The sequence below is a fragment of the Acanthopagrus latus genome, chromosome 24 (genome assembly GCF_904848185.1).
Source record: "Acanthopagrus latus isolate v.2019 chromosome 24, fAcaLat1.1, whole genome shotgun sequence".
NCBI lineage: Eukaryota > Metazoa > Chordata > Actinopteri > Spariformes > Sparidae > Acanthopagrus > Acanthopagrus latus.
The window spans coordinates 740699-768347 of record NC_051062.1 but is presented as its reverse complement, the minus strand read 5'-3'; the positions used below and the strand labels follow the sequence as shown (position 1 = coordinate 768347).

The 27649-nt window shown below is 39.9% G+C and overlaps 1 protein-coding gene across 7 annotated transcripts; it reads right to left on the bottom strand.

Annotated features, from left to right (window-relative positions):
• Positions 1-317: 317 nt before the first annotated feature.
• Positions 318-27649, bottom strand: ap2a1 (adaptor related protein complex 2 subunit alpha 1). 7 transcript variants are annotated; one of them, XM_037090721.1, is made up of 23 exons: positions 27065-27649; positions 26829-26969; positions 24152-24363; positions 19818-20011; positions 19513-19642; positions 19180-19281; positions 18604-18863; positions 18032-18200; positions 17642-17779; positions 15802-15984; positions 14454-14551; positions 14143-14374; positions 13714-13902; positions 13439-13593; positions 11514-11576; positions 8621-8683; positions 7207-7289; positions 6073-6157; positions 4246-4374; positions 3199-3315; positions 3051-3120; positions 2582-2743; positions 2343-2420 (listed from the first exon to the last, which is right to left on the bottom strand). In XM_037090721.1, the coding sequence occupies exons 2-23, from the start codon at positions 26893-26895 to the stop codon at positions 2343-2345; spliced, it is 2979 nt and encodes a 992-aa protein (XP_036946616.1). In that variant the 5' UTR covers positions 26896-26969; positions 27065-27649. The 7 variants fall into 7 exon arrangements, with proteins under 7 accessions (XP_036946615.1, XP_036946618.1, XP_036946619.1 ...); XM_037090720.1 differs by having other exon boundaries at positions 318-2420; positions 26829-27648; XM_037090723.1 differs by having other exon boundaries at positions 318-2420; positions 2609-2743; positions 26829-27646.

The following is a 27649-nucleotide window of genomic DNA, read 5'->3' as shown; positions in this document are numbered from 1 at the left end:
TTAGCAAATTATAGGTTGTTCTCTCATTTTGATCTCCACTGTAATTTGGTCAATGTTGAAGACAAGCCAACAAAGACAACAAGGTCCCACCACTGAAAGCACAGACAGCCCCCCCAAACACACCCCAGAACCCTGATAATTGGACTTTTCAAGACGACTTCTGCCAGCTCTAACAACCTACACATTCAGCTGTTTTTCAGGTGACCTTTGATCCTCTCCCCTAACGTTCACTCCTGTTGACACCTACTGTCCTGTGCTTTACAGGAAGGAGCCACTAGCATACTGCATCCCTGTGACAAAAGACAGGAGGCGGCACATTCGATATATGGCATAGTTTTACTTTCACATTTTTCCATTACAGAGTAAATCTTAATTCTAACACAGGTATTGGACATGTTTTAACACCGATACATGAGGCTGCATTAGCTAGTGGATACTGCGTGGACAAACACAAACTCACATACACACACTCACAGAATGACAAAAATGACTACATTTTCCACTATCAAGTTCAATGTCCTGTGAGTGCTGTGCAGCCACAGAATCTAATGTGACCATGTATTAGAAATGTCTTTAGGCTTTTTTTTCCTGCTTACAACCACACCCACATTCACACATAGATACCGAGTCCCCTGTAGCTGTAATGGACATCTGAAGGTCATACATCCTGTTCTCTCCCATGACATCAGCACTTGTGTGTGAGGAAGCCCGGGAAGAGTTGGTGATTTCAAACTACCTTAAAATGCTTTCTGTTTTCTTAACATTTAGTGTAGTGGTTGTGTGTGGATCAGTCTTGTTGGCGTTGATCTCTTCTGTAGAGGCTTAGGAGGAGCAGGAATATAAATGCGTACATATGTAGATCAGACTCGATGGCCAGCCTGGGATGGAATGAGATCATATGTATGTTGGTTCCGGATTTAGCTGCTGCAGCAGCAGCTCTCAGAGCTTCAAGGTCTGACAGAAAAATGATTCCATCCTTTAGATAAACATAGCTAAGCCTGTGCACATCTCCAAAAAGGAAATCAATAGGACTCTATATAGATAGCAGCTTCCTCTGCAGCCATGATGCATTTAACATGTAGGTGCTTCCCACTGAAAAACTACAAGAAGCACTTATGTACTGGTCTTTATCAAAGGTTGGAAACTTAATCAGAAAGATTCATTAGTCCTCATCACTGAAGTTTTCTAATATGTAAATGTTAAGCATGCTGCTTGGAAATGCTTACAATAAAGCATAAATCTCAACCTTTCCTGTGCTTGAAAATGATGGACTTGAAAAACTGACTTGAACACACGTTTTATAGTCAGTGTTTTCAAAAAGAATATTCCAGTTTTACAAAAGAAAAGCTACATCTGTATGGTTGGCTTGCCAAGTGTACTTCAAGGTTTCTAAAGAGTACAACTTGTCTACCTCTACACATTTCAGATGCCTCTAAGATTTTCAGTGACTTGCAGTTGAACCCATCTCTCTGTCACTGGATGAGACAAACTCAACAGGGCTGAAAGTCTGAACACAACAATTCTAATCCCTGTATCTGTCAACTACAGAGGGTCCATTCTGAGCCATCCTCCTACTCACAGGTGTTCCAAACAACGTAAGAATGACTGAGAAAGCAATAAAGTAATACACTGCACATATTTACATACACATCAATAACATAAATGAGTGTATGGGTTCATTGGAATCAAGGGCTTATCACAGGGCTTCAGGAAAGTCAAATAATACACATACAGTAAGGAGGTCTATACTGGAGGTCCTTGAAGAGGATCCCAACGCCTTAAGTGCATTTTCACTGGGAATGCTTGACAGAAGCTCAGAGATCTGAGAACTGGACCATCAGGCCAAGGAATTGTGGAGGCCATACACGTATGTGTGTGTACGTGTGTGTGTGTAGGGAGGGGATGAGTGCCATAAACAGCTTCAAAAATTTTACTTTCAGGAATGCTCTACCAATTCAATTAAAATATCTCTCTCACTCACACGCGCGCACACGCACACACACAAACCCACACACAGTTATTCAGAGGAGTCAGGTGGGAGCAGAATGGGACCACAGCACAACCATAGGACACCCACACACGCACACAAATATACACCAACAAATTTAAGAATGTAGCATCATGTTAATTAAGATGAACTGGAATCAGAATATGGGACAAGAAGAATGACAATAATATTGCCACTGCTGCTAGCAGTGGCTACATTTTCCCTTATGTAGGTTACAATTTTTTTTACTCAAAGATTCTTGTTGGAGGGAGGAGGAAAAGTGTGGCAGGAGGGCTGGAGGGAGAAGTCGCTGGTGGGGATGGTGGGAGTACTGGTCATGGTAGAGGTCTGTACTCTAGAACTGTTCAGCCAGCAGCTCGCATAGACGCCTGGACACAGAGTCCTTGCTGCAGCGCAGAGTCAGACGGTACATCTGCAAAAAACACAAACACAGGAGTTAGAGCCATTATAGCCAAATACATGAATATGCATTGAGTTAACTTGGTCTACATTTATTGATTGATGTATATCTACATATTTACTAGTAGGGAGACAGCGCAAAAAGTTTGGAATAGATGAATAATTATGGCTCACGCTTTCTGGTGAGTCTGTGTGTTGTACCTGTGCCTGGGCATTTGGCTCGAGTCTTAGCAGACAGCCAACCTGCTGGCTTTTGGTCTGGATCACCCCAGCACACACATAATTCTCTGGATTTGGATCAACATTGTCCAGCAGGGCCGTTCCTAGTCCCAGTAGCTACACCAAACATATCACGACAGTGTAAAAACAGCTGTTGTTAGTTGTCTTTTAACTTTAGATGAAAAGACAAGATTATAAGCATTGATTTAGCAAAGTTAACAACTTTCTCTTTTCCTCCCTGGCTAATTGAAAAAAAATACTAATAATTGACTTTCACATCACAAACATATGTCTAATTATAGCCAAGTGTGCTGAAGTGGCACACAGCCGGTTCTAGCTTCTATTGTGGAGACTGATAAACATCAGGAGCTTAGGACTCTAAAAGTTTGCACTCAGGAGTATAAGCAGTTAAATGTAGATGTACCTTAGCCTTTAGTACTTCAGTGTCCATGCTGTTGTTGGCCTTGAATATCTTTTGTGCCTCTTGCTGTGGCCTAAGAAGAGGAGACAGGAGACTGTAGCCTTATAGGAAATCTAAACACAATGACAAAACACACAACACATACACTTACTGGCTCAGCTGTTTCCATCGCTGGAAAAAGTCATGTGACGTCATCTCAGTTGGCTGGAAGAACTTGTTAATGGTGACAGGGAGCTTGAGGGTCAGGTTCTGCAGAGCTCCACCATATCTGAAGTACACACGCACGCACGCAGGCACGCACACACACACACACACACACACACACACACACACACACACACACACACACACACACACACACACACACACACACACACACACACACACACACACGCGCGATCACAAAACGTTTATTTATATCGCTGAAGCCTGACAACATTTCAAATAATAACTGTTAGGGTTAGCAGGGTTCTCCCCAGACAATGGAACTGCTATACTGCTAGCTCAGCGCCACTATACTCATTTTCAATGTTAGCTGCTAGTGAGCGTCCGTCCGTTCCCCCCCTCCCCGTCCGATGATTGTGACTGTCTCATTCTGCATGCCATCACCTGATTATCAAAATGGTTTCATGCTGTCCTCTGCCAGAGTTTTCAGGCATAAAACACAAACAGGTCTTTCCAGTAGACAGCTGGTGTCACGGGGTTGAGGAGTTCCAGCAATAATCACATGATCACTTGCGACCGCAGTTATAGGTATGTGTCATAAAAACAACAACACAAAGTGTTCCTGACCGAAGGATGAGCAGAAGAGCTTGTGTTTGTCTCTTTTTTTGAGATTTGTGTGCTGGTGTCAACACCGAGTGTTTTATTTTGAAAATTAACCGGATGTTATACTGTTATTTCAGTGCTTGACTTCCTGCCTGCTCAGTGCTAAATTCAGCTGAATTGCTGCGTTGTACTCCAGCATCCGCCAGATGTAGAAGTCTGGGATGGAGCAAACACACAATGCCGCAGACCTGGTGGATAGACTAAAGTGAAACCCATCAGCTCTGCTGGCGTGGTGGAGACGTAATGCAGCAGACACGTATCCAGTGGAAATAGACCTTCCCGCCCTGCCTCTCACGCCCCCTCTGCCCCACTATTTAAGGAGTACTGTACTAATCAATGAGTCTCAACTTACAGGTTTTTGTGAATTTACCTGAACTTGATGTTGAGCAGTGGGGCATCAGAGAAGTCGGTCAGACACTCAATGTTGAGGACCTGTTGGATCTGGGCGCCACCCTCTACCAGTGGTTCCACTGGTTTGGTCTGAACATTGAGCTGTGACCTGTTGTCAAGGACCATCAAGACATCACACACACTGTCATCTAAGCTTCCAACTGTGAGTAGTGCTCAAACCTCACAGTTACAGTGTAGTGATAAGGTAGCGTTACAATGATTAATTTAGTCCACATGATTTTTTTCATACATAGACAGCTATCAGCAGTTGATTGCAGTTACCATAATAAGTCATCCATTTTGCAATCCCTTGTGTAATACAATTGTGACAGACAGACATGATTTCTTTCGGGTTTTCCACCACTGAAGATTTTAATTGTAGATTCTAGGGATGCCCTATATGGGCATTTTTCCAATGATCGGGGATTGGCAATTTTGAACGTGGACCCAAGTCCGATTTTTTTATTACTTCAGAGAATGCAGACGCGCACATAACGTTACTCTGGCAAACCTGTAGATAAAATGTCTGCAGTATGGAAATAACTTAAAGTGGAAAACGAAAGCAATCCAGTGGCGACATGTAACATCTGCAATACGAGTGTTTCGCGAGGGGGTAATAAAAGAGTTGCATTTAATACTACAAATTTGGTACGATAAAATATTACAGAGAAGGTAATTAAATTTTGGATAACCATCTCCTCTCCGTGGTAGAGGATCAGAGTTTTCTTCGTCACCTGGAGTTTTTGAATCCCCGGTATGCCCAACGATCTCGGTATTACATTGACTCCAATTTTGAGCTACAATGGGCTTCGTGGGTCTCATACGGCAGAGCACATAAAACAGGCACATAAAACAGGCAATCCAGGAGATGCCGAATGTGTGTGAACACAGCTGTAATATTCAAGAAAATATTAGTTAAGGCAAAGTAGCGGATTGGGACCCAGTATCAGCATTTACTAAATATCAAAAGACTCGACTTGGGATCGGGGTAAAAAAAACCTGATCAGGACATCCCTAATAAATTCCTCTATTTAACTAGCTTTTTTGAAGCAAGACTTCCACTGATACAACTTCGTCATGGATGGCAGCAAGCTCAACAGTGTTCAGAAATAAATGTAGTTGCCTCTCCATTATTAAGTATAAAGAGGACATGGTGCAATCAAGAGTTTTTCTCTATTTCTTGAGTTACACAGACAAGCTGCTAATAATGAGCTGTAATGTAAATCAAAAATCTTTATAAGGTTCTCGTTAATAAACACATTTGACGAAGACACTGGACAGGACATCTTTCAGGACAAGTTCAAGAATAACCCCAACACCATTTCAAAACATACACCATATGGCCAAAAGTATTGGACCACCTACACATTACAGCTACAGGAGCTTTTATGAAATCCCATTCTAAATCTATAGGTGTTAATATGGAATTGGTCCCCCCTTTTTCAGCTATAACAGCTTCCACTCTTCTAGGAAGGCTTTCTACAAGTTTTGGAGTTTGTCTGTGGGAATTTTGAATTTACAGTTGACTTCACACACCTGTGGCAATGGGACTGAATGAAACACCTGATTTCAATGTTTAAGAAGTGTGTCCCAAAACCTTTGTCCATATGGTGTGTATTCTTTATCTCACTTTCTTGTCATTCATTGGCTGATTTATATTATAGCACTGACAAACTTGCAATGAGCTAGAGTGACCCAGAGAGACTAGTATGGCTAAATATCATGCTGTGTCCCAGTTATCCGATTGAAAGCTTTGGTTTGGACTCTAAACATACTGAAACATAACTGCACAGAAAGGATATGAGACTGCAGCTCCCCAGGACAGCTGACTGTGGTAGTGAAGCTGGCAAACTGCACCGACGTCTTGTTCCCGTAGAATAAGTACATTCTCCCTGAGAAAGACGTATAGAATTGTTAAAGAACATTCTGTTCTGGCTTGTAGTTTGTAGAATTCTCAATAATAGACACAAACATTGGTGAAATTCTGTCCACCGGATTTTGAAGTATTATTGGCGTCCCCTATGTGTCAGGCTCAAGATGTTGCCATAGGCCTATTCACAAATCTGGCCTAGAGATACATATATTTCTGAAGATCAGACAAATCTCTAATGAGTTATGGCAATTTTCCAGCACTTTGACAAAAATAAAAAGGCCAACCAACAAGATTTGCATGTAGACAAAGAGTATCAGGGGTGTGGCCTTACGAAAATAGATTTTTTGTTTTTAATTGCACAACCATCTGGCCAATTGGGCTCACGATTATTGGGAAGTACTTGTACATCAATTCCAGTTATCTGGCCAGTTTCGTGTTTCTATCGGAGTTGCTGCATAATACAAGAAAAGATTTATGTTTGGTCTGAAATCAAAACCATCTAAATGCTGTATGCAACAAAATCTGATAGCAACATCACATTAAATCACAACAGTAGCAGTAAGTATAAGTATACAAATATTAAATATTGTATTATTAAATACTTAATAACTGATCACATTGTGGATCCATTCAATATGTTTTAATCTCAAGCATAAAGCATGGTTAAATGGCATTGGTGCCTAGATATGAGAGGCTAGCTTGTGACAGGTCAAATAAAAATCAGTTCAATTGAAAAAAATAAAAACTCACTACCATCCTACCATCCTGTCAAGGATCTTTTTTTCCATTTTTCTGTTTATCAATCTCAATCTGATTAAGTATTACATCACCGAAACTGACAGGTAATTAACTGGATGTTTCTTTCAGAGTACACTTTAACTAATCTAATTGCATCATATGTGCACTAAAGCAGTTTATCGAATGTCTATTTCTGGTAAGACAACTTACTTATTCTCATCATTAGGACATAACAGCACAGGATTGAATATGGGCCTCAGTGCCAAAAGCTGCCCATGTGCCAATAAAACCCGCCAAAGCCACAGCTGCTTTTCTCTGAAGTCAACTTACCCAGATTCTGGCGATACTCTGACTTGATGCCAATCTGTAGCAGCTGATTCTCGAAGAGAACTCCATTGTTCTTGCACACAAACCTATAGCATGAAGGTGTTTAAAGGGTTAGTAAACATTGAAATGTCACTATATAACAATTACTGTCCTATCACACCACGAAAACAGGTAAAAGAAGCAAAACAAACTTTCATATCAGTTATTTTCTAGTACAGTCTTTGATAGTGTTCAAGGCACAACAGATCTATAGCACTGAGTGGTATAAATGGCATCAGATTGTCTGCCATTTTTCCACAGTGACTTGCTGTAGTAAGAACTCACTTCCTCCCATTTAAAAGATAATTTTAAATGGGAAGTATTATATGCCACTGTCTTGGATACAGATCAGTGAATTGCAGTCTGCAAGACAATCCAGTGGCGTGTTCTGGTGTGATCTCCTTGGTGAGGGAACTGAGACGTCTTTTAAGTGGACGCGTGACAACAACAAAGATGGCCTCATTAGTAAACAAACACTGCACAGCAATATCACTGAATCCCAGATATATAAAGACTTCTACTTTGATGTGTTGATGATGTTAAACAAGCGTAGCAACAGATATATAGGCCTGCTGTGAAAGCCAGAGATGACGCCAGAGAGAGAGAGAAATGCTCACTCAAAGAGAAAAAGGGCATGAATGGACAGGGCAAGTTCCACTGTGCACGACATGTTAATGGAGATTCTGGAGCACAACAGACAAGGAAGCCAAGTTGGAGGTCATCACAGCAACTTAAGATTTCTCCTACATTTTACTGATTTTCTATTTCATCATCACTAGTTTAGTATCGTATTGTTTCTACGATTATGTTTTGTTGTTATTGATCTCATTAAATTGTCTCTCATGCTATGCTGAAACAAATATTAACCTAACAATAACTTTAGTGAATTTTGATAAACATCAAGGTTATTTATCAACTCTAAATATCAAAAAGTCACCATTTGCGGCTTTGTTACAATGAGGATATGCACTTTTCCCTGTCTCTCTCACTCTTTCTCTCCCATGTCTGCCTACCTAGAGTCCTGGGCTGCCTGTTAAAAGGCATTTTTTTTCATCGAACAAAACATAATTAATCACTTTTGAACTAAGCATACAGAATAATTTATTGTTTGTTTAATAACTTATTTCAGAGTACTGAGTCCAACTATGGAAACAACTTGGCTAACAGAGGAGACGAAATTGGTGGATATTGCAGCTTCTCTTACGATAAAGCTTTTACGAAAAACAGGAAACAATCACCCAAGTTATTACAGGAATATGTAGGTCAGATGGCTGCACTCCACATAAACTTAAAGCAGTGGATTGTGCTTGTTCCCAGTTTAGTGAAAGTGATTCTCTTTCTTGAACATGACAAAGCTTAACACAGAGAAAGACCTTACTTGTTCAGAAGATCGTCTGCCTCAGACAGAGGAGGAGCAGGATCCTCAGAGGGAGGAGCAGAGCTGAGAGACCACAGGACAGCGCAGGGATGAAGAGAGCCCACAGGACAGAGGAGGGATGGATATAGATACACAGACAACAGGACAAAAAAGGAGTAGAGCAGAAATGGGATATGAAAAAGCCAACAATTCGACACAGGGCACAGCCACAGTATGATTTAAATTGGTTAAAAGAAACATGAGACAAGAAGAAAGAAGGATAAAAAGATAAAAATGTGGAGGTTAGTAAAAGCAGTTTATATTAAAATGATAACATTACACTGTGAAAAGATTTCTGATGTACCATGTAACAAATAGTTACAGTGCAGTCAGTACTGTATGTACTTTGACATTTTCTATTGTTTTGGTTCTATACTCAAGCACAATGAATATGAATGAAACTACAGATATTAGACCCAAAGGTCATACTTTGATTTGATAGTGTTTACTTTCATACTGGGTAAATGTGCCACTGCCCAACTGCACTTTTTTAAAAATGAGGCAAAAACACAAGCTTCCTCCACATGTGGCTGACCTGTTGTTGTGACAACAGAATAGCAGGAGAAATTCATCCTAAAAGTGGGGTGTGATTATGGTTGACCTTATAAAAAAGTTACTGCTGAAGAGGAAAACAGATAGTTGCTGGTACAGAGAAATCAGAAAGGCATGTGCATGCATTAAGCTGCGCAATTAAAGCATCACTGTGTAGAACTAATGGAGGCAAATTCTAAAAGCTATTCTGAACAAAGTTATTTTTGAGTCTCAATCTCAAATCTCGCCAAAGCCATTCTGTGGGAAACACTGTAAAGGAAGCATTCTCAAATTAGCAAGCTGTTCACTGAATGCCCGTTAGAAAACTACTATAGAATAGGGCCAAAACAACAGAAAATAATTCACTGTCCAAATGCCTACAGACTGCACTCTACTTCAGACACTGTTCATGTTAAGAAGCACATACATAGTCTACACATAAAGCTTGATGCAATGAACATTTCAGGTGCGAAAAGTGTGTGAGTTTATGTGTACACAACATTTGCCCCACTTTACATAAGGAGCAGTACAGCCCAGAGATTTTGCATTGAGTTTTAAGGTCGCAGCTTGGCATTTCATTTGTTGAGCTGTTACAATGTGCTTATGTAGACTGACAAACAGAGCATGCTTGATGTTCTGTACTAAGTATTGTTACTAGTCAATAGGTGTGTTTTTAACTCCCTTTTTAACTGCATTTTCAATTGGTGCATCAAAAAAGTAAGGCAAATGCAGAAATAAAATAAAAAAAACTCAACATATTGCAGATTTTTACATTTGGCAGGTCATAGAAAGGTTGCTGTACTGAAATGCTAAATCAATAAAGTGCAATGGAAACACTCTTAACAAATACATCCCGATATACAAAAGAATTTGACTTGGCCAGTGAAGCTTCTGTTCCAGTGAGCTGACAAAAAATATTGAAAAGATACCCTTCAATTCTACTACTACTACTGACCTGCAGTAGTTACCAGTTTGAAATTAAGCTGGAACAACTCACTTCAACTTAATGGCCTGTTGAGGGGAAGTCAGACAGCATAGTAGTAGGAAGCTTCCTCAAAATGTTTAAAAAATACCTACTTTTTATTAACTTCTTAATGGAACACAATAGAATATTTAATCTTTAATTACAGCATGTTGGTGTACTTTCAGAGAAATTTCAAATATGTTATCTGGTAATCACTAGCTACATGAAATGAAATATATCACATTTTCTTGACCTGTAAAAATACAGTGTTACCCTGTATGGAGCTATTAGGAGATTGTAACCTTCCTCAAAATACAGGAATGGAACACCTCTTCAACATCGGTTTAATGAACAGAGTTAAAAGTTGTTCAACCAGCTTTTTATGTTGTACAATTTGTATTAGTGGTGACCTAACATTTAATAGAAGCACTGATTTTTTTTGCATTTCTTGTTGCTTGTTTGCTGAGAATTCTGTTAAAATGTGCACTACATCTAAAAGATAATTTGGCTAGCAAGCAAATTGTGTTTGCATGGTAGTTTTTCTTTTTGAAATATGATTAAGCCGTTCCTTTCTCCAATTTGCATTGGAACTTGAGTTTTCCATTCAGTTGGTCATACCACTGCAGTTGTGCCCGTTTCTATTCCATGCAAAAGTGCACATGCAGGGCTGTTTATGCGATGTCCAAAAGTACTCCTGAGTTAACAAATCTGTATTGATAAATCCACAATCATCATTTTAAGTCCAGTTCACCATTTATACTGCTCACACCAACAGCAACATAATTTACTTTGTCACTGTCACTACTTTTCAGCTGCAGCAGAATCCTCCTTCCGATGGTGTTCTTAATCAACTTTAGCAGCTCAGACTACTTAACATTTGTTTGACCGCAATCCAGTCACAATCAGCTATGGATGGCAGTGGATATCCTATCACACTTTTGTTTGACTTCAGTGACATCGGCAGCTCCCATTTAACCCCTCTGCATTCTTTTTACACATGCAAGTTGTGAATATGCTTGATATACTTCCTATGTGTTGTATTGTTGTTTATTGATTTTATTTTAGTTCTGCCCTATTCTTCTGTATTGATTTCATCAGATGCTAACAGAATTCACAACAAGTGATTGCATTCAGGTTTCAGTTCTAAAATTGTTAAAAAGACATTGATGTATATGTAGAGCAGGTTAGGTGCTTTTGTGTAAAGGTAAATGGCTCATGTGCATCAAGCTACCCACTTAGTGTAGAGTATATTCCCTATGACATGTTCAGTTTAAGATAAAAAATCCTGTTAAAAACTATGTGGAAATGCCTTATTTGTATTTCTCTAGCTGATTCTGTAGTTTACTACTGGGCCCTTACTCCAAGTCACCAGAACCCTCCACCAATAGGGAATCAGAGGTCTCGGTGGGCTGTTCCAGATCTCTGTCAGTGTCCAATCATGGTTGAGACAGACACACATTCAAATCGAAACACACAATACACACACACACCCAAACACACACAAACAGAGGGGGAATGGAGAAAAAAGGGAAGGAGAGAAAAAGACGAAAGACAGTCACATACACAGCAAGATAAAAAAGAACAGACAAGTGTAGCAGACCTGCCAACCGTGAAGAAAACTCTACAACGTCTACTTCTGCCTTCATGTCCGGCCCTTCAGTTTGTTTTGGAACAGCCTATGCCAATCCTTTCAGTCTAACGGCATGATACCAGAGGCCTGTTCCATAAAGTGTGTTAGAAAAAGTGGAGTGTCCAACACCTGACTTGAATGAACCTAAAAAATCAGTCAGGGGCAATACGGTTCTATAATGGCCAATCCAAATTCATTGCATCCATTGAATCCAAGTTGCATGTGGATTCTATTCACAGGCAGTCCATGGGGTCAGACAGTTCAAACCAGTCCATCATGGCAAAAAACAGTGTTAAAGAGCGAGCAGCAATGTTTACAACCATGTAACAATGGAAACCTACAAAGAATTTAAACATTGATTCACAAAAAGAGAAAATTGCTGATAATAAATCCAAGAGAAAGTTGGGTGAGAATTTGCTGGCTAAATCGCGTAGGTGGCAACTATGCTTATAGGAGAAAAATTATTGCAAGTTTGTTGCACGTATCTTGGAGGTATGTTGCAGTAACCTCTCAGCCAAAGACTGCTGCACATAAACTTACTTAATTATACATTCACAGTTTATTCTGATTATTAATTTGGCATGTCCAACAATAGCCTAAATACTGACCTAAACAATGAGCTTCAACATAGTTTGCCTTGTGATAGCACTGTCTTGAACAGTTACCATATTTAAAAAAACAACAAGCATACAGTATCCGCTACATATCTCCAGGTTGACAGGTCCATATCAGACAAAGATAAAGCAAAGAAAGACAGAGCCAACTGAGCAACAACCAGCATGGACACAATACATTTACAGTAGCTGTTTGGTAGTCCAACAGCGCAAGCACACAACAAACCCCACAACTATTTAAAATAAACAGTTTTAGACAGGAAACATAAAAAAATCAACAATAGAATTCATGGTGCTTCCCCTTTAAGGTCTAAGACCATGAGCAGTCCAACATTAATCACTTTTGTTTGAACAGATTTGAATTTTGGAGTTAGGATGAAAGAAGAGCTCATTACACACAGCAATGCATCCAAGTATTTAAAATTGTCAAAGAATGTGTTAACATTCACATGCTCTGAGTTCAGATAGTAAGGTTTGAAAAAAATCACAGTCTTCAACTGTATCTCTCAGCAAAGAGCAGTACAATTCAATTTCAGGAGTGACATCCTCCTAGTAATCTTACATTCATATGATAGGAAAATAGTTTTGAGCCAGGACTGATAGTATTTAGGTCGAGTGGCTTGTCAGAAATAAGGCTTGTGAGATTAGGCAGGCTAATGCATTTGGGCTTTTTCTCCTCGTATACCACTCATACTGAACTATGACCTGTCCTTTAATGTTTTAAAGATTCAGATCAGGTTTGGGGTCAACAAAGTGTTTTGAGATAACCTTTAATAAAAATTAAGCTCACCTTGTCAATAAAGTCAAATTATGTTTTTATGGTTGCACAAATCCATGGCAAGCCCAAAAATGTTTGATTTACATATTTTGTTTTCTTTACTCTTCTCATTTCACATTAGTCTAAGGCGGAAGCTGTTTTTGTCTTCATATTTCATTCCTACAGTACTGCCGTCACAACAGTCAGTCTCCTTCCTCTGGCAGCTAGGCAGCCTTGGTTATGGTGGATTCCTACATCTGCTAATCAAGATATGACTTTTTACCTTAGGAAGCCGTCGTCATTCACAGCTGCAGAAGGTGCGACAGGCCCTGCCTCAGAGAACACATCCACCAATAGGCTGCCAGTGCTGGCTGGAGCAGCACCAATCGGAGCTGCTGAACGAATCCCAAGGAGGTCTGCTGATGGTGATGGGGTGGACTGGAAAACAAACGAAATTTGCAGTAAGGACACAAAAAAATGTGTACTTTGTTGAAGCTGCTGGTATGCATAAAGGCAGGTGAGCAATTCTGTTTATTTGTGAATACAGAGTCTGCTTACTGCATTGGAGGCAGCCATAGTTGCTGTGTCTTGCCCCCGGTCGCCACCTCCATTTAACTCCCCACCCTCCCTTTTGCTGTCTTCAAGCTCGGTCACAGAGACAGCACCAGGCCCCTTCTTCTTCTTCAGCTTAGCCAGGATTGACGATTCCCTCTCTGGGAAAGGAGGCATCTCCTCCAGGACAGTGGCCTAAAGGAACAGAGACGACAATCATCCCAAGAGATTGGACAGAAAGAGCAGCCAACATCTGACAGACAACACAGTTATCCTGTTCAAAAAGAACAGAATGACAGCGGTCATGTCTGTGTCCATATTTGGGGGCAGTGTACTGGAAATGTATTCTACGTAAATCAGTTCTCCCAACAAATTATATTTGTGTATTAATTACTGAACATGTGTTGAGTTTAGTCTAATAGGCTCAAAACTAACCAGGACATCAGTGCTAGCAATGGAAGATAGCTTCAGATACTCGACAGCACGCTGCTGCAGCTCCACGTCTGAGTTGCGGATTTGGCTATCGCAGCGCAAAACCTCTTGGATGGTGGCCTTGGTCTCTGGGAACAAGTTGATAAACTTGATGTAGGCAGACAGCAGAAGGGCACGAGTGGGCACAGAACACAGATGGAACTTGGAGTGCAGAAGGTTGAACTGGACCAGGGGGCTGGGTGACAGGACAGCAAAGTTAACATTTCCGGTTTCAACTTTTACTTTGGTGCCCTAGCAGTCAAAAACTAACATACCTGGAGCGTGGATCACCAGCGATAAGGTTACCAAACTCTCCCAGAATGTAGCCTCCAACCTTCACCATGTTCTCATGGCAGGCAGGGGCCTGCAAGGCCTGGAGGAGACAATAATTCAGTTTAAGGAAATATACTGCCTCACTTTATATACTACACGCCATCATGAGTAGCAATCATTCAAGCAAGAGACAAGCAGAGACACTTGTTTCAAACATGTTTAAAAAATGCCCAAAGTAACTTAATAGACTACTTAAAGCAAAAGTGAACACAGTCAATACACAGCATGATTATCTTTTAACTGATGGTAACATATGGACAAATTGTGGAACAATGGCGGTTTAAAATTGCTGTGTGTCATTGTCTTTCCTGTCTGTTTTGCAGTAAGCAATCCCCTCCCATCACTCTACGCAACCACAAATGAACATGCTGCAGTAATTGTTAGACATAGCAGTAAACAGGAGGATCATGTTCTCTACATTTTCATGGGCAGACAGCACAGTCGATTTGGCTCCCCCCAGGTTCTGAATGCAACACCACTGTTGTGAATACAAATCATAGGTCTATAACAATTTGTCCGACGTAATGTAGGCACTAACCACAAACAACACCCATCATATCATAACAATATTACAACTACAAAACTTGGATCTTTTTGGATCTATTGTAAATATATATGCAATGCTGTGAACCCACCCTTTTGCTCGTGCAGAAACTGGTTGTAATACCATTCACCCTATAAAAACAGACACTGTGCCATCAGAATGACTGTTGAAGCTGTAATTTTGAGATCAACAGTCAAATAATGTTGCTTCAACTTGCCCATTCTTCTTTTTTTTTTTTATATATATAAATGGTGTAGATAATCGTCTAACACTGTGGTCACCTCTAACACTGTGTGTTGTCAATTCACTGTGTCCCTAAGGTACTAAGATAGGGAGTTCATGTGAAAAACACAAATGATATATAAAAACACATCCCAGTGTTAAGAAAAAAAATTTGAGAAAAAATTGTGTTCTTTCTATAACTTACCATCTGAAACATAATGTTTCTCTGCAAACCCCTTTTTTTAAATACAATAAGCCAGTGTTCATAAACTTTACACCATTCAAGATCTGTGTGAATTACAAACTGTCTGAAACTGAACCAATTCTGATTATGAATCTGAGCAGACATTCTGTGACAACTTTCAGCACTCAACAGTTTTGATGCAGATTTACATTAGTGACATCACAGTCATTCCCCAAAAAGTGGTTTGATAACCATCCTATCAATCTCAATCAAAATGTTCCACATTTAAATCCACTGCTGCCTTTAAATAGCTACATTATAAGATTTTATGTGGTGTCACCTCAAAGACTGTCTTTGCGGCGTAGCCCTGCACGTCGTCTCGGTTGATCACGATCTGGATGACGCGATACCAAACCTCTTCACTGACGTAGTCACCAGCAATGCGGATAAGGTTGAGAATGGTGTCCACATACCAGGAGTAATCCACGGCATACTTTTCTGCCAGTATGGCCACTTTCAGCACCTGAATGAAAAAGGCATCAGTTGATATGCAATATTTAAAAAAATTACCCCAAATCAATCTGATATGTTGCCGAGTGTAACATTTAAGGTTAACTTAAGTGTTTAGTTTGTGGTGTTCTGGTGTAAGTGGAGAATTGTTGAGCTTCTCACAAGAAGTACAGAAAAAATCATAGACTATACAACTCAATCGGACAACTGCAATTGTCCAAGTATACATGACAGTGAGAAAATCTAATTATTGGCTGAAGCATGTCATACCCCAATATGATAGGTGGCGCTGAACCACCTCTGGCTGACCTCTTTAAAAAAAAAATTAACAGCAACAACCGGCAACTACAAACTCTGCCTCGGCATTCGAGAAAGATGGCGTACGAAGAGCAAGACAAAGCTACATCTTTGTACATTTCGTATATGGTGTACATGATAATTACACAAACTAGATGCACAATGGTGCTCTTGCTTGTGGTTATTTTGGTGGAACGCCACCGCTGTCCTTCTACTTCTGGCTTATGGCCCCCAGGAAAAAAATCTTGAGCCTGTGCAGAGTGCAAAATCCGAAACCAATCTGATAGAATGTATATATGCACGAGTAATGCGACTATCAGTCGAATAATGTAGCTGTTTTAATCTGGCTATGAGAAATCTGATCCGGTCCAATTTTAGTCTGACTAAGGTGTATACATGCATCTTAAAAATCTGATCATAGTCGGACTAACCCAGTTATTCGGTTTTCTCGAGTGTCATGTAAACGCTCGTTTGTAAACGAGTGTCTTTAAAGCCATTTCTATAGGTCTGAAACAAAGTTTTGAATTTTTTGGCTTGACAAAAAGCACACTTTACAAGAGGAACTTTAAGTGCTGGAGACATGATACTTATCACTGGCAGCTTTTGGGAAAGTCCTATGATTAGTTATTTCTGGTCAGAGACATAAAATATTGGAAAACATATTTAACAAAAATTCCATTCCAGTTGACCACTTTTATCTTAAAAGTTCACTTTAATGAATATCTATTTGGAATTCTGACCTCTGCTTGCAAAAAGCCATCACTAAGCACTGGCTGCATCTGCACTTAGTCACAGTAAATGAATGGAGAGACATAGTTTAAGAAATAAACATAATGGGAAATATTATTTGCTTTGCTTAAAATAGAACACATTTACCAAGTTATGGTCAAAATGGGTTTCACCTCCTTAAATAGGGGATCTTCTCTGGTTATGGGTTTTTCTTGCTAGATTTTTGTCTAAGTGTAAAACTGTGTTGTCCACGGTCTCCTACCTAACTGTTGGTATGTATTTTTTCTTTAATTAGATATTTTACTGGATTATCTTCAAACATGATAATATTTCCTTTGTATATAACATTGTTAATGGAAATACAGGATATAGGATATACATTGTCTAAAGGAAGGAGCGATTAATGTGTCAAAGTCATACTGCTTATCTATTGCAGCTCTCTTATATGCAAGTCTGTTTTTGTTTGTAGCTGGTGAGATCCTCTATTATACTTTAAAGAACTGAAAAAAAGATATGTGGTTTTTCATACAGTTTGTGATACAGTTTCTGAAGATTGCTGGTTTGTTGTGGTGAAAACAAGCATCACAATTGTCACTTGATATTTAAGAAAGATACAAACACATTCTTGGAACAACAACACCCACCATCTCCTCTCTGATGGAGTAGTCCGCTGTCTCAAGGTAGCTGAGCATTTCGGCTACAATCTGCTTGGCATTGCTGCGATCACACATGGCATACAACAGGTCAGCTGCCCTCTGTCGAACACTTACATCCCTCTCAGTCTGCATAGAAACAGAGACAAACACTTATGAAATGACGAAAAGAAGATGTGCCAGGGGTAGAAACAGACCTACAAACAAGTGTAGATCTATGTGTGGATTGTCATGTGCGATTTGTTAAGTCTAATATACAGAGGGCCAATGGAGGTGGCTAGGAAGGCCCTCTCACCTAATCATTTATTCATTTGAGTGGGATATTGCCAGAGCCTGATATCTAATGAATAATTGTATTTAGTTCAAGGTGTGAGGCACCACCTTTAGGGCGTTGATGACGGTCTCAATGTGCGTCTTGACAGCTTCATGGGAAAACTCAGAGCTAGCCAGAGTACACATACTCTCCAGAGCCAGATAGCGCAGGTTAGTCTCTCTGTGCTGCAGGAACTGGCCAAGCTGGTTACAGGCTCGCACCAGAAGGTTTGGCTCACTGCAGAACACAAAACAAAATTTACTTCCTTGGTAGGCATTTCAGTAGTCACAGTCTTGGCATTGCTTTCTGAAATTAATCAACCAAAAAATAAATTACACTACTCAAAATTAGTTAGGGATATTGAGATATTATTAAGTTTCACTTGATTTTTTTAATCAATTGTTTTTATTCCAAAACGTTTTATTTTGTGTTTTGTGAATATTTTTGATCCCCAAAAATAATGTAACATATTCCATTTGACTTTTATTGCATATACATGCAGATGCGTTTATGCACCCATGTTCCAATATCCCTAACAAATTTTGTGTAAATTGAATAGTCCCCCCCCTCTTTAATTAAGATGCACACACATGCAGTCTGACATAATACCTAAGGTCATGTCATTCCTGAGAATGCTCACCTGTCATAGTGGATGATAAGCGATATAGCCTCAAACAAGATGGCATTCTTTGCATTTGAGTGCTGCACCTTCTTGGACTTTGGAGGTTCCTGTGCCTTATTAAGGATGGTCTCCAGACACTCCACCAGACGGCCCTTGACAGCCCCATCTTCTGGTGGTGGGTAGCACTGCAACAGGCGCAGTAGCTTGCAGGAGAGCCACGGTGCTGGGACAAAGTAGTAGGTGTAATCCTGGAGGTCAGTGGAAGCCGACGACACAATCTGGAGACCCAACACAATTTTCAAAGTAAGTCAAAAATGAACTTGTGCAAGACAACGCTTAACAGACCCAGTACAGTGCAGCTTACCCAGATACAAGCAGTTATGTTCAGTTACAGATACATGCGAGTTGCCTGTACTTTTTTTACCCTATACTAGACTGCACAGATAAGACCGTATTGGTAAGGAGCTCATCAGTGGTCTTTTCAGCCACCTGTTAACTTTGATAATTTACAACACTGATTTATCTGAAGTTCTAATCCACTAATTGAAAACATGGTCACAGCAAGTCAATGCGCACACACGCGTGCACACACACCCTGCTGAGTCTAGAAACGGCCAGGGAAACACAGGTCTTGAACTCATCTGGATTCTTCTGGCTCAGACAGGTGATGAGCGAGATGGCTGCCGTCACCACACCCTAAACACAAGACACACATGCAGAAAAAAAGACAATAATCTCACTCATATTCAACAGCCTGGCTTCACCAATTCATAGTCTTGTTGGATGGTAAACTTAAAAAAACACTGAAAGTATACAATTTCAACTTATTGAAAGTTTGTCGGCTGATCTACGTCAGTCACATAATACAGATACCATTTATCTTTTACAAAGCTCTATTAAATATGGAGGTCTGGACTGTGCTTTTACCATATGTTGGTCGTTGAGCAGGTGCACCACTCGTGATGTCCATTCGCCCATCAACACCAAATCAGGAGAGGTCTTATAGAGGCGCAGCAGACACAGGGCAGCTGACTGTTTCACACTGTCCATGGTATCACTGTAGTGCATCACATTCATATTACCAGCAGCAAAGTGAAGTCACAGTTATGTAACTCTAGTTTTTAAACTTTGTCATCCACAGCAAAACATAAGTAACGAAAAAAGGAAACAATTTTTTTTTTTTTTTTTTTCATTTTACATCCTCAACCATCAAAAGCAGAAGTCAGACTCACCCAGCCACCAGGATTCGAGGGATCTCACTAGCAAAAGCCTCAGCCATTTCACGGCTTCCCACATTTGCGATACAATGAAGAGCCAAGCACATAAAGGTGGGGTTGCGGCTGGACAAGTCATTCTTAATGGCGTTGTTGATCAGACGGATTAACTCACTGTTGCTGTTTACCAGCACTGAGATGAACAGGTAGCCCTTGAGAAACAAAAGAAGGGATTTTTTAAACTGTGTAGGCATTTTTAAAAACAGAAGAAGAAATCAAGTGTCTAGTGGATGTTGAGCATTGTCAAATCTGCCCCAAACTTTACACATTTGTTAAGTTCTGACCTCAACAGATTGATATTTAAGGACTTGAAGACCTGTAGTGTGAAAAAACAGCAGCAGAATATTGAGCAAAAATGCAAAAAGGCTGTTGAGAGCAAGAGCAGGGTAAGGGTTACGCTCACCACCCAAATGTTGCATTCTTGTGAAGAACATAATCATGCCTGCCATTAGAGTATGATTCGTCTCCCAAGCCAGGGGGATAGTAGTAAAATACTGATTTGATTTTCAGTTTGCAAAACATTGCACAAATAATTGCTACCAGCTGCTGACAACAGTCCCACTGTTTGTTTTCTGAAGTATGATCGGTCCAAAGATTGATAACATTGACAGCCACCCCCTATTGAGTTCAAAACATCATGATTTAATAGGTGCACCACCAGAAAGCATAATAAGGGGGCATGTCCCCTACAAGTTGCCATGTGAAAGAGAAATTGTAAAGTTTGTTGCTGCCCTGTCCCATTTTTTTCTCACAACAAACTCTGTAAAATGTGTTGCAGTGGTGCCTCTTATCTGCAGGCAGCTGTTAATGTGCTTCTTTTAATTTTTTTCATTTCTTAGCTTAGCTTTCTCAGTATAGCTAGCTGGCTATCTTTATTTCAAGCTTCTGAGGCTGAACACAGCTAAGTTACAGACATGTGGGGCAAATCTTGGTCATCTAAAGACACATGATAGGTGACATTTTTACTCAGGTTCAGGAGGTTCCATCGTTCTAAGTCCACATTCCAAATTAAAACAGGGTTGATAATCCTACAAACATCAAGCGTGTGGTCCTGCGTCTTAACTGAATAGTCTGGTGTGTTCATTCTCAAAATAAATAAGTAAACATTGGTGAAATCCTTCCTTATATATATTGTCTCACATATTAAAAAAAATCACTTAAGATTTGAAAATCTTTTGAGTGCACTAGGAGTTATTGAACAGCCCTGTAAAAACCCTACTACCACAAAGGTGCTAATGATTAGTTCTTACCAAAACTTCTCTGCAGAGTTGTTGAATGAAAACGCGCATTTTGTTAAATGTGATTTTTTGTGAAAATTGCTCTTTCGATACGTACTATAGCTTTCTATCAGTTATATTATAGGTAGACTAAAGCACCAGCATATACAAAGAAAACCTCTGGGCCCTACAGTTCCCACATCATGAACCTATTCTGACTTGATGTGAGTCAGAATAGTTTCAGTAAGCAGTTATTGTGGTTAGTGGAATTAACTACTTACCAAAATACTAACTAAACATCACACTGCATGTACAGTAGAAGTAATGTTTAAACATTATCAAAAAAATACATATCATATTCAGGCAATTATTTGTAAAGTCTAAATTTTCATATCAATTAATGGATTTTATGACTACCCCAATAGTAGCTGAGGTTGGTTTATCACTTCTAACATTATTTATATAACATATATATAACATGTGCTGTTATTTAAATTTTAAAAAATATATTTGTCTGCACCTTTATTCACGGGTACAATATTTACACAATGTGTTAAGAAATTATTTAAATTCAGGGCTGCACAATTAATTGCAATACCGTCAAAACTGCTATATGGCAAAGTGTAATATTGCATGTGTGGCAATTTTTTGATAGAAGTCTGTTTGGAGCAGACCATTCTAAGCAGCTGATCTTTATTTATATAGCACTTTGAGCAATATAAACATTGTAACACTGTTACCTAGTGCTTGACAAGCAAGAAAATAATAAAAGAAGGCAGAGTAAAACAGTGCTTTTATATAAAGGAAAAGAAACGTGATAAGTAAAAAGCAAACTAGTAATGCTAATAGCACACTTGTGTATTTGCTCAATAGCAATATGTAATGGCGATAGATACCCTTTTCTAGTTTCATGTATATGCATTAAACACAAACCAATGGAGAGCACATAATGAACATGCCTCAGCTAATGAGCAGCCTGTCGTATCCCTTGATAATGAGAGCATGCAACAAGTTGCAGGCAAACAGTCAATTGTTTAAAAGGTGTGTAAATGTTCACACCATGCACCTGTCACAGACAACAACAGAGAGATGTGGAGTGAGGTGTTATTATGGATCCCAATAGCATTCTCACGAGACCAGCCTTTTTCAGGTGCTTTTGCTGCGGTTTGATATAGACCTGTCCCAAACGATTAATCAAGCAATTATTTTTTCGATTAGTCGACTAATCTAACGATTAATTTAATGTAACATGACCAAACAAAAGTAACATAGTCACTGTAACTGTCGTTGGTAACTTATATGAGGAAAAAAATATCACAGTTGTAGGCGGAGCAGTGTCTGTCCTCCCGCCTGTCCTAACGACTCTTCATCACATTTCTGCCCAAAAAACAGCATCTGTCACCAGCAAAAACCTTTAACTCACTCAAGTGGTTGTGTTGATAGAAATCACCACGATGGTCTGCTCTCCCGACAGAGACTTCAGTGAACTTTCCCCCAGAAAACAGCCTCTGTCCCCGCAAGTGACAGAGTCAAGCAGTGACCTGTTTACTGATGGCGATTATGTAATAATGTAATTTAGTGCGAAAAACGTAACTCACTCACATTCCAGGATGTTTATGGGGCCGGGTTCTCAATCACTACACATTATAAATGGTCCCTGGGTTTAGATTTACAGGGGGGACACCTGGGAAACACACCAACGTCATCATCATGACGTGTACCGTCACTTCTCTTTAGAAGCCGCAGCTTTCTGTGTGAATTACATGGCAGTTTGTCTTTACTCCAGCGGTGCTTTGCCCTGTGTGAATGACCAACAGCAGAGAATTGACGAACCGTCGCTGCGGCGTTAATGCAACGTCTCTGTGTGAGAGGGGCTATTCACAGCCTTGGCGTGTACTACTAATCCCTGTTTGGGACAACGCGTCAACGCAAATTATTCATGATGACGAATTTATGTCATCGATTATGTAGACTATGTTGACGCGTCGTCCCAGCCCTAGTTTGATATAGTGCTATAGGAGTGTGTCACTGGGTTGGTAAACATACCAATCTCTGCTGCCTCTTCCAGGGCTGCACTTCACTGCATTAGCTTCTCTGGGCTACCCTGGCTAGTATTAACAAGTGCTGATAATATTCTCCATTTTCTTTTTTACAAAAGCAGTTTTGTAAATAAATCTAGAAGATTAAATATTACACAGTTGTCCTTTTCCGGCAACTCACTTCTCTCATGTCTTGTCCCACTGAACCATAAACAACAATTTTGCATTGTGGCTGGTGTGATCCCATTGCAAGACAGTTTCTAGTTTGATCTTATGTCTTAAAGTGGACAGGAATGATTGAAACTAGGATACAATGGTCCATGATTTAAACAGACGTGAGCCAGCTCCTCTACTCTTAGACAGTGTCCACATTTCGGGCATAAACACTCTGAAGGGACCTTTCTGAGAGTAGTTCTGCTGCCTTTGAATGTATGCAATTCAATCCTCAACCACTGAAATACAGATCCTGACTCAACATTATTCTGCTTACACAACATTTCCTGAGAAAACGGTCCACAATGAAAAAAAATATGTATATAAAATCAGGAAGTAATCACAATGGCAGTGGTCTCTGTGTTGCTTTAATGTTTAGAATAGTTAGGTCACTAAAATATATTTCATGGTACTTAGGTTTGTGATTCTGGCCAGTATGTGAGTGATGACAGACTGGTCATTGATCTCTAGTTCTGTCAACATTGACAGTCAGCACACCTTAGATCTTGTGAGGGCAATAGAGGAGGAATGGCGTTTGATATGCTGTTGTAACAACAACTCCAATACGATCACATAATTTGGGACAAGGATTGAGTATCAGTTGAACTGAAGCCTGTCAGTATCACAGAATAGCAATTTGGCAATGAATGCATGGTCAGAGTGTTGACCCACTTTGAAATTGGCACTATTGGCTTCGTCCACTAGTTAAATCAATTAACTATTCAACAATGATTCGGTTTGAACATGTGATACTGCAAATTTGCAATAGAAGAAAAAACTTACAAAACAACAACACATACAAGATAACCAGTGAAAGACTTACAATCTGTTTCTCTGTGTATTTGTTGGAGCTCAGCAGGTTGACTGCCTCCATGTGTCCAAAGTCAATGTCATGGCCCAGCAGAAAAATGAAGAGCAGCTTGCAGACATACTTCTTCTTGCTGTACCCATCCAGAGCTTTGTCCCCTTTAAACTTGGAACGAATGTTGGCCAGCTCCTTGTTGATTCGTTTAATCTCAGCTTCCTTGCTCTTACCTGATGGGAAAGGACGTAGTAAAATGCCAGTATTTAAAACATGGAAATGATAGACCTCGGAAGTGATTGAATGGAGGTTTATTTTTCCCTGATTAAAAAATAATAATAAAAATGTTACATTTGTCCAAGTGTTTTATTGTAGCTCCACAGTCCACTCCACCAGTACCCCTTCATTCCCACATTTCTCACTGCTTCAAATCAATGGGTATGTGCTGACATACAAAAATGTGTTAGGGGCACAGCAGAGGTGCATGGCTCTCTGATATAGAGAAATGTGTGGCCTTGTGGAAAGTAGCATTCAACTGTAATGTTTTACTTTTGGATAAAGCGTACAGTGACTTTTACTCTAAGCTTAAAATGCTGCATTTTTTGCCAGCAAGTGTGTTCTGTGCCCAGTTACAGTGATGCATTAGTTAGTCTTATAATTTCTGGAGTCAATGGTAGGCCTGTATGTTGACAATAAGTCAGAATATACAATTTTGGATAACTGTCATAACAATTTTTTAATTATCAACTTCAATTCCAGAATGAATAATAACACAAGTAGTGTCGTATGCGTAATTAAGAAAAAAGTGTAATAGACCTGAAAATGACCTGAAGACAGTCATATCGACATTATACCAGCATTTGACTACAGTTTTGATGTCTGTATCTGTAGGATATGTCACAGACAAGAAGAGAATACACACAAAAGGTGAAAGGCAACTCTTTCCCTGTGCACTCTTTTTCTTTCTCTCCCTCCTTCCCGTTTTCTTCCTCTTTCAACAGGAGTGAAGGACAATTCCATCATCATATTTATTGATAATTATCAAAGGCAAACTCCATGTAAGCAGATAGGTCAGGCAGGAACCCCACTGCAGTAGCAATGTTGCCTATGTGGACAGACTTGGACACCATCTCTCTCTCTCTCACTCACACTCACACACACACACACACACACACACACACACACACACACACACACAGGTGTGCGGCATCAGCTGAGCAATGCACTTAAAATATCACCGTATCACTGCAGACACAACTAGCTGTTTTGGGAGATGCCATGTCATTTTCCTTAGTGGGCAGAGTGACGGAATGGTCCCGAGCTGAGTTACAGCATCACTTTTGGAGAGTTTACTAGAGGGTCTCGATCAAATCCATGACACGAACTGAGAGGGTCTTGGTGAGCTGGTTTGGAATGGCCAAATCACTATTGTCAGCTGCCAGAGATTTTGTCATATCATTCACTGGGCGTCTAACCACATCCGAGTGTATTTTATCATTGTGGGCAATATTTTAAGTCAAAGTATTTAAATTTTTTTCCGGTATTTTATTCAACGCACCAGCCATACACAGACAGTCCAATCTTTTTATTTCATCCATCAACATTTTAGCACTAGGTTTCCCAGTAATCTATTCTATGCTGTACTATATAAAAAATGTAAACAGTAGCTGCAACCTTGATTCACTGAGGGTATATTTGGCTTATATTAGTAACAACCCTCTTTGTTTGTATATACAAACTCAAGACAGGTACAGGCAATTCAACCTCCCTCAGTGTTTTCCTACCAAGCCTTTATCAGCGACCAGCCCTTCATTATACTGGCTAAACCACTGGCCAACAATCAAATATTAGTTATAATATAAAATGCCGTATCTTTCAAGCAGATTTTATGTACAACAGAGGATGGAGAGTCTAGTGGGGGGATCAGCTGATTGAATCACCTCAACTTCCTTTAGCTGGAATCTTTTAGTTAAACTTCATGCATAAATCAATAATTTAGTTTACCTGTTTAATAGTTCCGAACTTTCTCTAAAGCAACTAGGTATGGCCAACACTGTAGGAATCACATATGCATATGTAGAGAAGCACCAACCACTATTTCTACAGCTCTGCCTTATTCAATTGATTTTGGCAGCTGGTAGGTGATTATTGGTGGATTATGATAGGGAGGTCAGTCCGAAGACAAGTTGTAGTCCTCCTTCCTGTATTTTCCTGTTAAGTGGACAGAGTTATAGAGCTGTGTAGACTGCCTGGTGTCGACCTAATATAATAACAAACACTGCTTTCCAACTTTTAAATTAACCATTGTGTCAATCAGTTTAATATTAGACACCTGGCTGTCTAGCACTGTTCAGATGTATGTGGTCTAAGTTTGACCAAAGCAACAGCCAAGACTCAAAAGCAGAAGGCCTCGTTTTCTGCATCCAACCATTAGTCCGTTTTTTATGCGGCAGCAAATACTAGTAACACCGCCATGTTACAAGCTAAACCTTAGCATGAACTGTCACGTTACTGATTGGACAGCAGGTAATTAGAACTAGAAGTGTTACAGGCCAGTATCACCCTCCCTCTGTACCCCCACGTCATTAAACACGCAAAAGGGCACAGTTACCAACACCTCATTATGTCAAATGATGATAGTGGCATCCGATTAACGTCACATAAATAAGAAAGAACATTGAGTGTAAATGTTACTTACAATTTCTAATGTCCGAAATGAAAACAGCTAATCCGCGCATTCCATCTCCTTTCGACACAGCCGGCATTTTTGCAGGTTTCTGTCCTCACTCCGGCCTTATTCGTAAAAATGAACTGACGTCGGTCAGCTTTTCACACTGGACTGAAGTGGAAGATGGCCAACTTGACGTTTGGTGGTAGCTAGCTACTTCGTAGATCTGGTCGTCCACTATAAATGTATGACAGTCTGTTACCTACCTGGCTAACTGTAGGCTGTGCCTGTACGTGGCTAACTCCTTTTGCACTTGCTAGATTAGCTGTATAGCGATGGATCAACCAGCAACAGGATAAGATAACGTTATCCCTGTTAACTGGCTCGTTTCCGCTGGCTATGCCAAGCTAACGTTATTTCATTCAATCCTTAGCCAGCTAGGACGAGGACCTACGCGCTTAACACCTGCCGTAATTATTCCCGTCAGTTAAAACCACCCAGTATTTGAATGTCTATATGATAAATGTAGTCAGACGTGCCAATGAAAACAACATCCGAGAATATAACGTTAAGTTACTTCGAGTCACGCACCGTAAAGCTAGCTTAACAGCTAGCTAGCTAGCTGGCTAGCAATATCGTTCAAATACTGGAATACATCACCGGTTGACCGGAATAACTCAGCGGGGAGCCTTAACTTTCAACCAGCGATATGCAATAATTGCACTTTTCTCTTTATCGCGCACTAAATTTGCTTAATAAGATGTCCTGTATAATTGATGTCCGTTCTAATTCTCCACCTTCCAGTCCGCGGCTGGGATAAAGCTCGTGACAGACGAACCAACAGCGTGACC

Coding starts and splice junctions, on each gene's coding strand:
- ap2a1 (XM_037090721.1), bottom strand. CDS start 26,895: ATGCCGGCTGTGTCGAAAGGAGATGGAATGCGCGGATTAGCTGTTTTC. Junction 20,012..24,151: donor AATACACAGAGAAACAGATT/GTAAGTCTTTCA, acceptor TTGTTTCTCAAG/GGCTACCTGTTCATCTCAGT. Junction 14,375..14,453: donor GCTGGTGATCCACGCTCCAG/GTATGTTAGTTT, acceptor CCTGTCACCCAG/CCCCCTGGTCCAGTTCAACC.